The sequence below is a fragment of the Callorhinus ursinus genome, unplaced genomic scaffold (assembly GCF_003265705.2).
Source record: "Callorhinus ursinus isolate GAN/ISIS: 27379988/994484 unplaced genomic scaffold, GSC_fseal_2.0 scaffold38, whole genome shotgun sequence".
Taxonomy (NCBI): domain Eukaryota; kingdom Metazoa; phylum Chordata; class Mammalia; order Carnivora; family Otariidae; genus Callorhinus; species Callorhinus ursinus.
In genome coordinates this window covers 563,654-578,392 of record NW_027397100.1, presented here as the reverse complement: position 1 = coordinate 578,392, position 14,739 = coordinate 563,654, and the positions used below count along the sequence as shown (strand labels likewise).

Sequence of the window (14,739 nt, the reverse complement as noted above, 5' to 3'; positions counted from 1 at the left end):
AGGTGTTCAGAATGGTTTGATCCCTATCCAGCTGAATTTCTGGGACCAGAGGAAATCCAGGTCTCCTACTCCTCCGCCATCCTGGACTCCCAATCTGGTGTGATTTTGAATACAGTGATTCTATTCTGTATTTAAATGAATTCATTTCAGTAAAAATAGAAGTGGGAGTTGATTTTTTTTTTTTTTTTAAGATTACATAACAGGAGTTCCCAGATTTGGTCACAATGGTGAAGGTAGTTCTGGAATGTTTGAGAAACTCTGGTCCAGGAGGGCATGTCTCAAGACCTGACTCATGAACAAAGGATCCAGTCAGTGGCCACATGAGTATGGAAAACTCACAATGAACATGAACACATGAAAAACTCCGTTCAGTCCTATGATAAAAGTTTTAAAGCAAAGTTGCATTTAACAGCACTTTTTTCTGTAGAGTTTGCAAGAAAGGCATCCATAACCCAGGCACATCTAGAATTTCCATTCAGCCCATTGATTCTGTTTCTATGTAAGAAGAATCAAATGCCATCAGGGACATGTTAGAGCGACTTCCTTCCCATTTGGGGAGACTGAAGGTCAACACACTGAGGGTAATCAGAGTTGAGACTGCATAGAAATTTGGCCTCCAGCTCCCCGTTTTAACTTAAAAAGCATTTTTTTCAATGGTCAGGTTTCTACTCCGATAAGGCTGCATAACACACCTCAGGGGCTTACGGTGTTTCTCACTCACACGTTTGGGGAATCGGCAGTGACTCCGCTGGGATCGCCTCCAGGTTCTGCTCTGTTCCATATATATCCTCTCACCATGGGACCATCACTCACTGCGGCCATTGGGCACATTCTTCTCCTGACAGATGGCAGAAGTGAAGGGAGCCAAGCCACACCACCCACACACACTTCCCGTGTCAGGTCCCTAGCACTCCAGTAGTGGTCAAAGCAAGTCATACGGTCAACCCAATATCAGTGGGGTGGGGAGTAGACTCCACCTGCTGTAGTGAAAGGCGTTGCAAAGTATAACGTAATTCTGCTACCTCAGAAGACAGTTACGATTCACAGCTCTGACAGCTCTGCTGCCTAGAGCAGCAGAAGAGAGTAGCTCAGAGCTCAAGCAACTTGGGCAGCCTAGGTTCGAATCCCGACTCTGCACTTGCTAGCCGGGTGCCCCAGGTAAGTGACCTCTCTTCCTCGGCTTCTCAGTCTGTCAAAATGGATGATCAGAATCCCCCTAAACAGCTGACACAAGGGAATAGTGCATGTTCCCAGCAGAGCACAAGTGCTCAAAAATAAGAGCTGTGTTATTATAACTATTGATACTCTTCCTCTGCTTCTCTTCAGGGCCCTCCACCAGCCTCAGTTTATCTCTAAAATGGGAATTCTATTAATTGCCATTTCATAAGGATTGCCGTGACAACAGTAAATGAATAACCTAAGTCAGTGTTCCCCAACAGAGTGGGGAAGCATTTTGCCTCCCAGGAGATATCTGGCAACATCTGGAGACATTGTTTTTTTCAACTGGAGGAGGTGCTCCATGCATCTCCTGGGTGGAGACCAAGGACGCCCCCAAACATCCCCCACGAACAGGGCAGCCCCCTCAGCAAAGCCTCATCCTGCCCCACGTGCCAGCCAGTAATGCCGAGGCTAAGAAATCCCGATGTGGGCGAAACGCTTAGCAGAGCACCTAGCAGACCGTAAAGTCAGAGAGGGACCACTATTTTTAGCACTGCTGTTTTCCTTTTGGTTACTACACTCGCTGACACCGTTGGGAGGAGCTAAGATCTGAATCCAGTGTGTCTGGATTTATTCAGCTGTCCGCACACCTGGGAAGGAGGCAAATATGAAGGGGTGGTCATCAACGGGTAGCAAGAAAAAAACTGGGCAGGGGAGTCAACCTGAGGGCCAAGTCTGTCACCAGGCTGCCACCTGTGGACGTGTGAATCCTGGCGCCTCTCCCTCCTAAATCATGTCACCTGGTGCCCTCCGCTGTGAAGTGGGTCTGGCGCCCCTGCGCCAGCCAGCTGTGTCGACTCCAGAGCCCGCTTCAAGCTTCTGCACTCCCTCTTCTGTGTCACTCTGGGCAAGCCATTGAGCCCCTCTGTGCCCTCATGCTGTCACCACTCACGTGGGGATGGTGACAGTGTGCACACTGCTTGAGGACGAGCCGATCATTGCTTGGCCCTCAGGAGGAGGCTGCTCCCAGCAAGCACTCGGTTCGGGTTAGGGGTCCCCGCCATCCTGGGTGCTCAGCAGCCGTCTTTTCTTTCTCCCGTTCTTGCGGGTGCAGGGAAGGAGAGCTGTTTCGAGAGGATAATGCAGCGATTCGGCAGAAAAGCCGTCTACATCGTGATCGGTGACGGCGTGGAAGAAGAGCAGGGAGCAAAGAAGGTACTCTGTCCACCTCTCAGACTCCGCTTCTCCTCTTGAGACAGGCTCGTGGGTCTCCTGGGCTCTTTACGAGGATTTCCCCCACCGCCCCCACCGCCCCCACCCCGGCGCTGGCTGGGTCCCTTCCTTCCCAGGCTCTTAGCTCCCTGGTCCCTTCCCATTTGCAGTCGCAGAAGCATCCTGAGTAATTTCCTTCTGCAAATCCCCCTCGGTGCCTTTGGCTGCCGCCCCTCGTAGCCCTAGATTTTTTCTAGGACAACTGCTCGGGAGCCCGGAGACACTCTGTCAGGCAGGCTGGTGGGGGGCTGGTGCACGTGTGCGCTTTATTCCATACTTACTGATCATATGTTCCAGGAACCCTTCCCAGTTAATAAAGACAGCATTAAGCTAATGAGAAAGAAAATCCTACATTTGTGATCTTGGGCCCATGAGGAGAGAGGCAGGGGGTTCTGGTGGCCCCAGCTCTACTCTTGGAAAAGGAACAGCTGCCCCAGTGCTGGGTCTGGACCTGTCAACAGCATCCCAGAGAGCCTGCCACCCCCCCACCCCCACCCAGAGGCCTGGGAAGTGGGCTGTTAATGTCACAGAGCTTAATCGGGAGGACCTGGTTTCCCCCTTCCCTCCCCAGCAGCAAATTCCAGGGAAATGCAGAAATGTTCAGAGTCTCAGCGGACAAAGCTGAAAAAGAGGGTCCCAGGAGATGGCCCTGGGGGCGGAGCTAGAAGGCCTTGCCCCCTGCGAGGTTCCTCCCCTTCCCCTCCCCCAGGCTCCAGCAACACTTCAGAGGGAAGAATTCCCTGCTCAGGTACCACTCTGGTCTTCCAGAGACACAGGCCTGCCTGCAGCTCCCTCCCCCAGCTGTCCATACTCTGTTGGGGGCCTCGGCGACCGGGCCCTTAGACGCAAACACTGCGGCTAGTGGGTGAGCTCCATTAGCTGTGCAGCTACTGCGTGCCAGTGACTGTGGCAGGTGCTGGGGAGCCTGCCGTGAGCAGAAGGGACAGGCTCTCGCCCTCACTCAGCTCCAGCCTGGGGCAGGCAGGAGACACAGGAGTGTAACGTGTGTGAGGTGGTGACCAGAGCTTTGGAGAAAAATAAAGCAGGGACTGTGGGGGCGGGGCCGGCTGCCAGTGTGCACAGTGGTCAAGGCAGGCCTCGCTGCCAGGTGACATCCGAGCAAAGAGAGGAGGAGAGGCAGTGAGCCAAGTAGATGTCAGAGGGAAGGCAGTCCCAGAGAGGAACCAAGAGATTCCAAGGTCCGGAGGCTGGAGCTGCCAGCATGGCCACAGTGGTGGGCCCGGCGGTGGAGAGTGCCCAGGAGGGGAGGCCCAGGAGGAACCTGAGCACTTCTTTTTAAAGCATATTTAACTTTAAAAATGAATTGATTTAGCGAGAAAAATATTAAGTAAATAATTGTAATAGAGGTGATACACAAGGACTGGTCAAGGCAATAGCATGAATCACAGGAATTACCACAAATTACTGGTGTCCCAGAAGCACCATGCCAGGTCAAGAGCATGGTCTGTGTGATGAGACTAGCCACTGCCAGGGCCTCTAGAGCCCCCCTCCCCACCCCGGCCAAGCTGAGTTCTAACGCAGAACTCTGCCCTCAACATGGGACAGCGATCAAAATAAAGCTCTGCTTCGAGCACGGTTGGACTGGAGAAGCAGCGTAGGCCTGCGGCCCCTGGCCCCTCACCAGCCCTCCGGCCCTCTCCCAGACAGGGACAGGGACCTCGGCGGAGCTGCCCCTGACCTGTTCCCACCCTCTTGCCGTTGGGAGTTTGTCAGGGCAGCATAGTAAATGTTTGGAAATGACCCCTTTACTCTCCTGAAATGAAATACTAATGGTCATGAGCACTATAACCATAATGGCTGAAAGGTCAAGATCTAATGGTGTTACCAAAGAGAGAGAAAGGGAAAGTTATTTACACTCACAGTAACCTGCGCTTCCACACGTAAATGTTCAGGCACAAAATCCCAGGGCTTATACCCACGCGTGCCGTGGCCGTGACAGGGACACAGGTGCACAGCCTTGGCCATTCAGGAGCCAGGTGAGGGGCTGCGGCTGATTTCTCCAGACTGCTAAGCAGCTCCTAGAGAGATCCTGAATAAAACAAGACACAGACTTCCATTGCTGTACACAGTAGTTGCACTCCTAGAAATGAAGGTTTTATTAAAAGCATGGACAAGATTTGATTTCTGTGTAACAGGTACAGTGTTAAGAGTCCAGGCTCAGATTACTACGTACAGGTTTGTACTTACTGGACTATCTGACAGGACGTTTGAAAGCCAGTCAGGTCCCAGGTGCGTGAGATGAGGCAGGACCCCACCGGCACCTGCCCCTAAATCATTAGAAGTCGAAATTCACAGCTCTAGAAATTTCCACAGTGACCCCTAGAGGGGCAGGCTTTTCCTCCTTTGAGAACAGCTAGTCTGGGCTCTCCTTCCTGTACCGGACCAGGCACCTCCCCGGCCTCACCCTACCGCGAGCCCTGCTCCCACAGAACGATGTGGCCAGGGGCGCACATTTTACCCTAAGTCCTAGTTCTGCCCCTTGGGGCTGTGTGGCCTTCAGCAGGTGGCGCCCCCTCTCTGAGCAGCGCTTCCTAAGCTGGACCAGCCGCCGCGCAGATGCGCCTCGGGCTGAGCGGAGGGACCTTGCCGAGGGCGTGTGGAGCCTCTGGTATCACTCCCCGGACAGTGGGGCGGGGCAGGAGGGAGAATACGACCGTTAGAAATTCAGAACCAGCGGGGAAAGAAAAGATGAATGCTGATCTGCACATGAGGTGAAAGCTCACCCAAATCGCTCGTTGGCTCAGAGCCCATGGGAGACGCACATGACCGAGACCGGCGGAGGGGTGGAGAGGATGGTCTCCAGCAGGGGCGGGGGCGGGAGGGTCTCAGCTGGGCCACTGCCGCCCAGGTTCTGTGCAGTGGGGTTGGGGAAGCCAGAGACGCTCGGCAGTCGTTAGGACAGCGGAGAGAGCGGCCACTCCCCTGTAACACACCGCGGGCTTCAGGCCCGGCTGCGCCAGCGCCGGGGACCCAGGCCCCCTCCATCTTGTTGCTCTGCCGGCCCGGGGCTGCTCTCTCGCCACCATCCCCCCCACCCCCGCTGTCTGGACGGCGGCCCCTGGCAAGGGAAAGGGGTAGGCTTCCCCATCGCTATAACGGCCCAGGGGACACAGGTGGACCGCACTGCTGCTCGCACCCCAGCGGCCAGACCTGGGTCACGTGGTCACACCCTGTGCGTCTCTAGCTCGCAGATGTCGCCCTTCTGAGCCACCACGTACCCAGCTCAGAAAAACAGGGGCTGCGGGGGGTGGGGGGGCTGGCAGTCTCCATCACAGCTAGCCTGGGGCAGGGCTGTCACTGGCACCGAGGGGTGCCCGACCTAATCGCACACCCGTACCCCTCCTCTTGATTACTGGCATCCTCCTGTCATTGAATCCTCCAACCCCCCTGCAGATGGGGTGTCCTTTGCTTCATTTTACGGAGGTTGTATTTGAGACTCAGGGAGGTTAAGTAACATACCTCAGGTCACACAGCTGGTACAGGCAGACTGAGGTGTGTTTTGCTCCAAACACCAAGCAGGAAGGAGGTGGACCTAGGAGTTTCAAACACTCCGTCCTCACCCTGAGCTGGGGTCTTCTACCAAGGAAGACCAGGGCGCAAACACCCCCATCCACTGAGCTCCCCTAAAAACCTCTGCGACTGAAGCAGCAGCCCCAGCCCGTTAGCGAGGAGTGCTGTGCACCAGCCGCTCCCCCGGCGTGATGGATGGGAGTCATTAACCCAGGCTGCTGGACACCTGAGCAGCATGAAATACGGCGACAGGACAAGGGGCTGGGACTGCTGGGGCTGACAGTGTTGTTAATATCTCCGTTTTAGTGGGTCATTTGTCTCCACCTCTCCACAAGTGATAAATCCACCTGTGCTCTAGGCCGGGGATGGAGATGGCTGAGACAGTCTCTCCCACCTTTGCTCTCACCTCCCAGAAAAATGAATTACATTCTTTAAAAGGGGACAGGATTGGCCGGGCAGGAACCAAAATCCATCTTTGCAGAGAAAGGACGGCTTGGCTGCGGTGAGGAGGGGGTGAGGAGAGGGTGGGGGAGCGGGGGCACCTGGAAGGCATTAAAGAAATGGCATCCGTTGCCCATGATGGATAGTACGCTGCTTCCTCTGAGCAAGAGAGAAAAAGAGGTGTTCGCTGAGAACTTTGAGAAGCCCGCCTTCCTCCTTGTCCCCTCTCCCTTCCTCTTCATTCCTTCCCGGTGCGTTTCTTGAGCACCTACTGTGTGCCAGGAGCCATGCTATGCAGCAGTGAACGTGACATTCCAAGCTCGAACTGTCTTCAGGGCCTTTGCACCTGCTTTGTCTTCTGCCTCGACTACCTCCCCCCACAGGTTTGCACCTCCTTCTTGCCCTCTGCGGGCTGCTTAACTGTCACCCCCTAGAGAGGCCTTCCCTGACCCCAGCTATCAGAATAGACACCCTCCCCCAGCTGCTTTCGGCCCTCCCTCCCTGCGGGCGGCAAATAGGCTGCCCATTTCACACACCTCAGTCTGCCTGTACCACTTGTTTCCACAGGTTAAACAAGTGCTCACCACAAACACAAAACCATCTTGTTCATTTTGTGCCTGTGGATGCCTTCTCTGTGACTCCAGTGGGGACCCTGTGTGTGTGTGTCAGCTGAGGAGGGCCCACGGAGCGCATGGCAGTGAACCATCAGACACAGTCCCAGCCCTCTGAATCATCTCCCCATCTCAAGATCCTTCACTTAATCACGCCCACAAAATCTCTTTATTCACAGGTTCTAGGGATCAGTTGGACATCTTTGGGGGCTATTATATAAAGAGATGGCAGAGTGATAAGTGCAGGGCTCCCAGAGGCAGGAAAGGATCTGATGTGTTCCAGGAGCCAAAAGGATGCCTGTATAGTTTCTAGCCTGTGGACATGGAACCTCACAGGGCAGAACTCCAGGCATCCAAATGTTCATCAAGCACCATCTGTTCACTTCATAAATAATTTAAGGCCAATGACTGTCCTGTGGAGGCTATCTTTTAGCTGCAGGTAGCAGAAAGCCTATGTAATGGTGTTAAACACTTGCTCACCTTATAAGATTAGAAACAGTTGTGCCCTAGGTTGTTGCCATGGGTCAGAAATTCACCAAGCATCCCTTTCTGTCATTTTGCTCTACCCTTCTAACCATCTTTGGCGTTTTCTGATTTGTTGCCTCGTGATCTGAAAATGGCTGCCACAGCTCCAGGCATCACATGCTAACATGACAGCATCCAAATAGGAAGGGAAAGTAAGGAGGAAGGCGTTCTCTCCTCAGGTGCCTCCGTCTAATCCTGGAGGAAAACCTTTCCCAGAAGCCCCTCACCACCTTCCTCATTGGCTTCAGTGGGTCACAAGTCAAGAGGAATACAAGACCTGGGGCGCCTGGGTGGCTCAGTCAGTTAAGCATCTGCCTTCAGCTCAGGTCATGATCTCAGGGTCCTGGGATCAAGCCCTGCATTGGGCTCCCTGCTCAGTGAGGAGTCTACTTCTCCCTCTCCCTCTGTCTCTGTCCCCCACTCATTCTCTCTCTCTCTCCAAATAAATAAAACTTAAAAAAAAAAGGGGGGGGGGATACAGGACAAATCCCTGGCAAACAGGGCTGGGGTTGTCACAGCTTGCTTAGATGATCATAGCTCATCCGCTAGGTCTGGGCACAGTGCTGCCAAATTCTGAGTTCTGGAAGCAAGAAAGAAGAGAGAGTGATACTGGGCAGGCAACAACTTTAGCCAATGACTAAATCTTCCAGTGATAAAAGTGCAGTCAGCTTTCTTCTCTGGAGCCTGAGCCACCTCTCCGGGGCTCAGTCTCCTCATCTGTGAAGTAAGACAGAGTGCCTCCCTGATGAGCATCAGTGACCAGGTTAAACAAGGTCATGTGTGTGGCACAGAACACGCACTCTCACCAAATGTTAATGACCATGTGGTGACCGTGACCGTGAGGGCAGTTCGTTCAGGCTTGCCGGCCAGTTTAACTTTGGTTGAATCAGTTCTCTTTCTCGCTCTCATGCCCACTTGAAAAAGGGGCTTGTGCTTTTGTCTGGACAGTCCAGTGAGCTAGGAAGCACACAGCACCAGCACAGGGGCTGGCTCCGGAACGGGAGCTTTAAGAGACTACTGTTTAAGACACTGGGTGTCACAGGCTGACACCGTGAAATCCAAACTCTGCATCGTGACACCGAGGAACTCGCTGGCCAGCCTCTCCCCACCCCCGGCCCTGCACACGTGCACACGCACCCCGCACGACGACCGTGTGTCCCTCGCCCTTGCGTCCTCGTGCGCCTAGACGTAATCGTAATAGCAGCCGGGAGTGGACGGGCCGGGCGCCCGCAAGAGCCGCAACAGCTGTGGGCGGCAAATAGGCTGCCCATTTCACAGGCGAGAACACTGACGTCGTCCCATCCAACGAGGCCGGCCGGCCCGACCCTGGCTGGCACCGGCTCCGTCAGTCCATTTGGCGATGAGCAAACGTTAGGGAGGGGTGCGAGACACACGAGCCCCCTAGCTGAGACTTTCTTCTCGAGGTAGCAGGACCGAGGACAACTTTTTAAGAAGGAACGGCCTTCTCACTGCCTGATTTCATTCCGGGTCAGCGCGCCACCTAGGACCTAGGACCTTCCCAGAGACGGCGGGAGGGTCAGACCGTGTGCCAGGCTCCTCGGGATGAGCCGGGCGGCCCGGGCTCCGAGGGAACGGACCCCGGTGCGGCCCGACCGGTGGGCACTGGCCGGGGGTGGGGCGTGGGGAGGGGTCTGCCCTGTGGTTCGGGAGACGCCCACAGGCCACGCCACCTCGGGTGGCCTTGGCATCGGGCTCTGACCCGGGGGGGGGGGGGGGGGGGGGGGGGGGGGGCCCTAACCGCGCAGCTGCCGTTCTGTGTTCCAGCACAACATGCCTTTCTGGCGGATATCCTGCCACGCCGACCTGGAGGCGCTGAGGCACGCGCTGGAGCTCGAGTATTTATAGCAGAAGCCACGGCCTCGCCACCTGCCGTCACGGGCGCATCCCGCCCCCTCCCAGGCCCTCGCCTTCCCCGCCTCCCCGCCAGATGCTGGACGCCGGGCAGGGTCCCTGCGGCCGAGAGGACGTGCCTGGTGACCATCTCAGCGGCTGTCCCTTTAGGCCAAGCGCGGGTCCGGAGACGCAGAGTACCCCACCGTGGCTTTGGGGAATATTTAACTTTGGAGAAAAGGGCTGGCTCGGAGTCCAGCCTTTTCCACGAGACTCAACAGAACAAAAGCGAGGAATTGCCGATTTGGGGGAGGGCTGGTGATGAGGAGGGGACAGGCTTGGGTTTGTCTGTTTTGTTTTGTTTTTTTTCCTTTTTAATTTATGGACTAATGTCATTACTCCGGTATTATGCTCTCGTACCTGCGTTGGTTTTCTTAGTCGTTGGTTTGGTTTGGTTTTCTAACCTGGCATGTGGGGTGGTGCAGTTCTCACTTAAGCACTGTCTGCTCCAAGTTGTGCTTTGGGGGGACAATCATTCTTTGAACAATTGGTGAGGGAGGCGATTCGGGGCTGATGGGAAGACTCTTGCTTCTTTTTGTTTTTAAGGACCTAACCTGACGTCATGTGGACAGTGCACGTGCCTTATGCTGCCATCTTGTTTTCTAGGAAGAGGGACCCTGGGGAAGCGGCGGTACTTTGTGACAGATAAAAGGCATTAAATAAAACCACGTTTACATTTTGAAGTGGGGTAGGGTGTCACTACTTTATGACCACTCTTCAGGCTTCCATTAGAGGTACTAATAGACTTTCAGCCATCCACAGAGGAGGTTTGGGTGAAACAGACCTGCCCCATAGTCCTGAAATTAGCTACCCAGGTGGTCAACTACTTTTCTCTTGTGAGGATTAAATGTCCAATGCTGGTTCCGAGGGAAGCTAGTAGTCCACAGTCTGTAAGTGTTTTAGCCTGAATTCTAGAGGACTCAGAGCTCCCAGTGGTCAAGGATAGTGTCTTCCTCATTCTGTATACTCAGTACCCGTAATAGTCTGACACAGATAATGGCACTTAATGAAGGCTGAAGGATGGATGGAAGGATGGACAGGATGGACGGACAGACGGATGGTCAGACAGATGGACGGCAGATGGGTTATGGACGGGTGGTGGGTGGATGGAGGGATGAAGGAATGGATGATGGATGGGTGGGTGGTGAATAGCTAAGATTCACTGGCCCCAGGCTGCTTAATCTTCACTGTTTCCCCAGCAGTGTCTTGCAGCTCCTGAGAACAATCTTAGAAGTAGAGTAACTGGAGTATTCAGCACTCACAAACAAAAGCCCTTGGCCTCCCAGAAGTCTGAGCATGACTTGAGAACTTCCTAACCAGCCCAGCCAAAGGACAGAGACTCAACAAGTCCTCAGGTCAACCTCTGGGGCTGAAGGTATCTGCCTGTCCAAGGGCTTTAGAAATCAGAGAGCCACCACTGGGATTTCTTTCCATTGCAAAGGACAGAAACACAACAAAGTGGCTTAAACAAAACAAAAACACAGAATTCTTTGGCTTACTTGACTGAAAAGTTTAGGGATGTGTGACCTCAGACACCCCCATCCCAAATGCAGAATTCAAGATACAGCTTTAAATTTTTTAATTCAGTCTCTTTCTCTCCATCTTTGGACTCTTCAGTTTGGTTTCATTTATAGGCAAGAGTCCACATACTTAAGAGTAGAAGATTTCTATTGATAAAGCATTAATTCTTAAAAGGACAACTGTTTTGGAAAAAAAGGTTAAATTTATTATGTGAGTTAACAAATGTCCTCATGGTTCAAATATTTTAAGTTGGTTCTTCCTTAGTTATTTGCAACCAAAAGCATCCCAACTTATATAGCACATAATAAATAGTGTTATTAGTAGTAGTAGTATTATCTCACAGGCTCAGATTTCTACTCAGGAAATCGAACATTCATATTACCAACAACTGGAGCTGGGTATTTTTCATCAGATATTAATCAAGTACCTAAAATGCACTGGCAGGGGCGCCTGGGTGGCTCTCAGTTGAGTGTCTGCCTTCGGCTCAGGTCATGATCCAGGGTTCTGGGATCCAGTCCCACATCAGGCTCCCCGCTCAGTGGGGAATCTGCTTCCCCTCTCCCTTTGCACCTCCCTCTGCTTGTGCTCTGTCTCTCAAATAAATAAATAAAATCTTTAAAAAAATTTAAATGTGACAAGAGCAAAATTTAATCCCCTTAATATATAAAGAGCTCTTAGAAACCCGTTAACAACCAACCAGATCTTTTAAAATGGCTGGCGGGGGGGGGGGGTACACCTGGGTGGCTCAGTTGGTTAAGTGTCCGACCCTTGGTTTCAGCTCAGGTTGTGATCTCCGGGTCACGATATCGAGCCCCGCATCAGGCTCCATGCTGAGCACAGAGTCTGCTTTGGATTCTGTCTTCCTCTCCCTCTGCCCCTCCTGCTCGTGCACGCTTTCTCTCTCTTGCTATCAAATAAATCTTAAATATATATATATATACACACACATATATATATTTATAAATAAAATGCTTGCAGCTAGGGGTGCCTGGCTGGCTCAGTCAGGGGAGCATCATGCGACTCTTGATCTTGGGGTTGTGGGTTCAAGCCCCACACTGGAGAGATTACTTAAAAAAATAAGATCTCTAAAAAAAATTTTTAATAAAATGCCTGAAGGCTGTAAAACAGACATTTTACCTTTTTTTTTAAGATTTTATTTTTTAGGGTGGCTCAGTTGGTTAAGCATCTGCCTTCGGCTCAGGTCATAATCCCAGGGCCCTGGGATTGAGTCACAATTCAGGTTCCTTGCTCGGCAAGGAGCCTGCTTCTCCCTCTGCCTGCCGCTCCCCCTGCTTGTGCTGACAAAATCTTTAAAAAAAAAAAAAAAAAGTTTATTTTTTAAGTAATCTCTCTATCCAATATGGGGCTCCAATCCACAGCCCTGAGATCAAGAGTCACATGCTTCACTGACTCAGCCAGCCAGCCAGCCCTACATTTTTTTCAAAAAAAAAATAAAACTGCTTCTTGGGGCACCGGCAGGCTCAGCTGGTAAAGCATGCAACTCTCCATATCTCAGGGTTGAGAGTTCAGGCCCCAACAATGGGTGTAAAATAAAATCTTTTACAAAATAAAACTGCTTCTTAAACTTACAAAAAGATGGTCAAGGGGCGCCTGGGTGGTTCAGTTGTTTAAGCGACTGCCTTCGGCTCAGGTCATGATCCTGGAGTCCCGGGATCAAGTCCCACATCGGGCTCCCTGCTCAACGGGGAGTCTGCTTCTCCCTCTGACCCTCCCCCCTCTCATGCTCTCTCTCAAATAGATTTTTAAAAAAATGGTCAATCTCACACATACATTGAGATACCACTTTCCACATCAGATTGGCAAAAATAGAGGAGTTGTGGGACTCCTAATACCAGTGAAGCTGTGGGGCCCATCACAGATTGCTGGCGGAAGCTGAAATTGGCACGACTCCTCAGGAGGGAAAGTTGGCAATATCTACCCAATTTGTAAATTGTATCCAGCAATTCCACTTCTGAGAGTCAATCTGTAGATATATTTATGTAGGTGTGAAAACTCCATACAGATTTATTTTTCTACAACATTATAATAGCAAAGAATGAGAACAACCCAAACACCCATCAGTGGTGAACTGGTTAAATGAGGATACGGCCACAGGATGGAATACTACGCAACCATGAAAAAGAACAAGAGTATTCTCTATGTATCAGTCTGGGAAGATCACCTACACGTATCATCACTAAGTGAAAAAGGCCATTTTCAGAACAGCATGTGGCATATGCCACCTTTCATATAAAATGGAGAAAAAAAAATGGGACACCCAGATGGCTCAGTCGTTAAGCATCTGCCTTCTGCTCAGGTCATGATCCCAGGGTCCTGGGATCGAGCCCCACATCGGGCTCCCTGCTCCGCGGAAGCCTGCTTCTCCCTCCCCTACTCTCCCTGCTTGTGTTCCCTCTCTCACTGTCTCTCTGTCAAATAAATAAAATCTTTAAAAAATAAATAAAATGGAGAAAAAAGTAAAACCTGCAGAATCGTATCTGCAAAAAGAAACTTTGGAAGAAGATAGAAGAAATTAATAAAAACAGTGACCCATTGGAGCTATCAGACATATGGGTAAGTGGGAGAGTGCCTTACTTGTATATTGAATGCTGTGATTACATTACTGATCTTGAAAATCAGATATCAGTCCTAGAGACTTCTCTGTCATAGCCCGTCGCTGTAGGTAGCTTGTTTCTAGCCAGTTTCCCAAGCAGCAACACTAGCCCTTTCCTGTGGGGCTCAGGGTGCCAGTGTGAGGCTGGAGACAGCTGGGCTGTGAATCAGGCAGCCTCCTCCTTGCCCGTCCCAGGAAGCCTGGTCTCTGCCAAAAGCGAGGCAGTGGTGGTCTCCATGGTCGGAGCCAGGGACGCCCGATAAAGCCCCATCCCATTTCAGAGCAGCTGTGCTAGCCGTTCGTTCATTCTGCCAGGGGAAGCCAGGGGAAGCCAGGGGAAGCCAGGGTCTACCATTTACCAGGTGCTCTTCTGGACCTGTGGGCAAGGATGAGAAAACAGACCGAGGCAGTCCCGACCCCCACGGAGCAGACTTTGCTGCAGAGGGGAGGCGACACAAGCCGGCGAATTAACCGCGAGACGCAGACTTTCCCACTCATCGCCTGTCCTTCAGGACGAACAGCAGAGTGCCAGCGGCCACAAGCAGGACACCAGCCCACACGCCCCAGACCCTGGACACTCCCTGCGCACAGGCTTGACCACAACCCACGTCCCCTTCCGAGAACCACGTGGAGGGCAGAACAGCAGCTGTGGGACCCTCAGCAGGGAGGAGAAGGTGGATCTTGGAGGCCTAAGTCAGCCAATTTCAAAAAGCAAGCCTGAGGGGCACCGGGGTGGCTCAGAAGGCCAAGTGCCTGACTCTTGGGCTCAGCTCAGGTCTTGATCTCAGGTTTGTGAGTTCGAGCCCCGCACTGGACTCCACTCTGGGTGTAGAGCCTACTTAAAAAAGGGTGGGGGGGGAGCCTAAGAACATCCTTTTGAAGATCACAGGATCTGTCCAGTGAAACATTCAGGGTCCAAAAGGCAGCCTCTTGTCCAAGGGGTAAACACTGACGGTCTTTTTGGTTGGTTGAGATTGTGACTTTCAGAGTATACGATGTGGCGTTGCTGGGTCAACGATGGGGACTGCTCTCCTCTCAGACACTGGCTAGAGTCCAGAAGGAAGCTTTGGGGTGATGCGGCACAGAGTAACTGGAACGGCGTGGGGGTGCTGTGGACAGCCTGGTCACCTCCGAGCAGGTGGCACCTGAGCTCAG

At 52.4% G+C, this 14,739-nt stretch overlaps 1 protein-coding gene across 4 annotated transcripts in view; it reads left to right on the top strand.

Moving 5' to 3' along the window:
- The window catches only part of EYA2 (EYA transcriptional coactivator and phosphatase 2), a 267,975-nt gene extending 256,425 nt beyond the window's left edge, over positions 1-11,550 (top strand). For all 4 annotated transcript variants that reach the window (XM_073880319.1, XM_025875419.2, XM_073880317.1 and 1 more), the window contains 2 exons: positions 2,273-2,373; positions 9,324-11,550. In XM_073880319.1, the coding sequence (XP_073736420.1) occupies positions 2,273-2,373; positions 9,324-9,404 (182 nt within the window). In that variant the 3' untranslated portion in view covers positions 9,405-11,550. The remainder of the gene's footprint in view (positions 1-2,272; positions 2,374-9,323) is intronic.
- Positions 11,551-14,739: the final 3,189 nt, after the last annotated feature.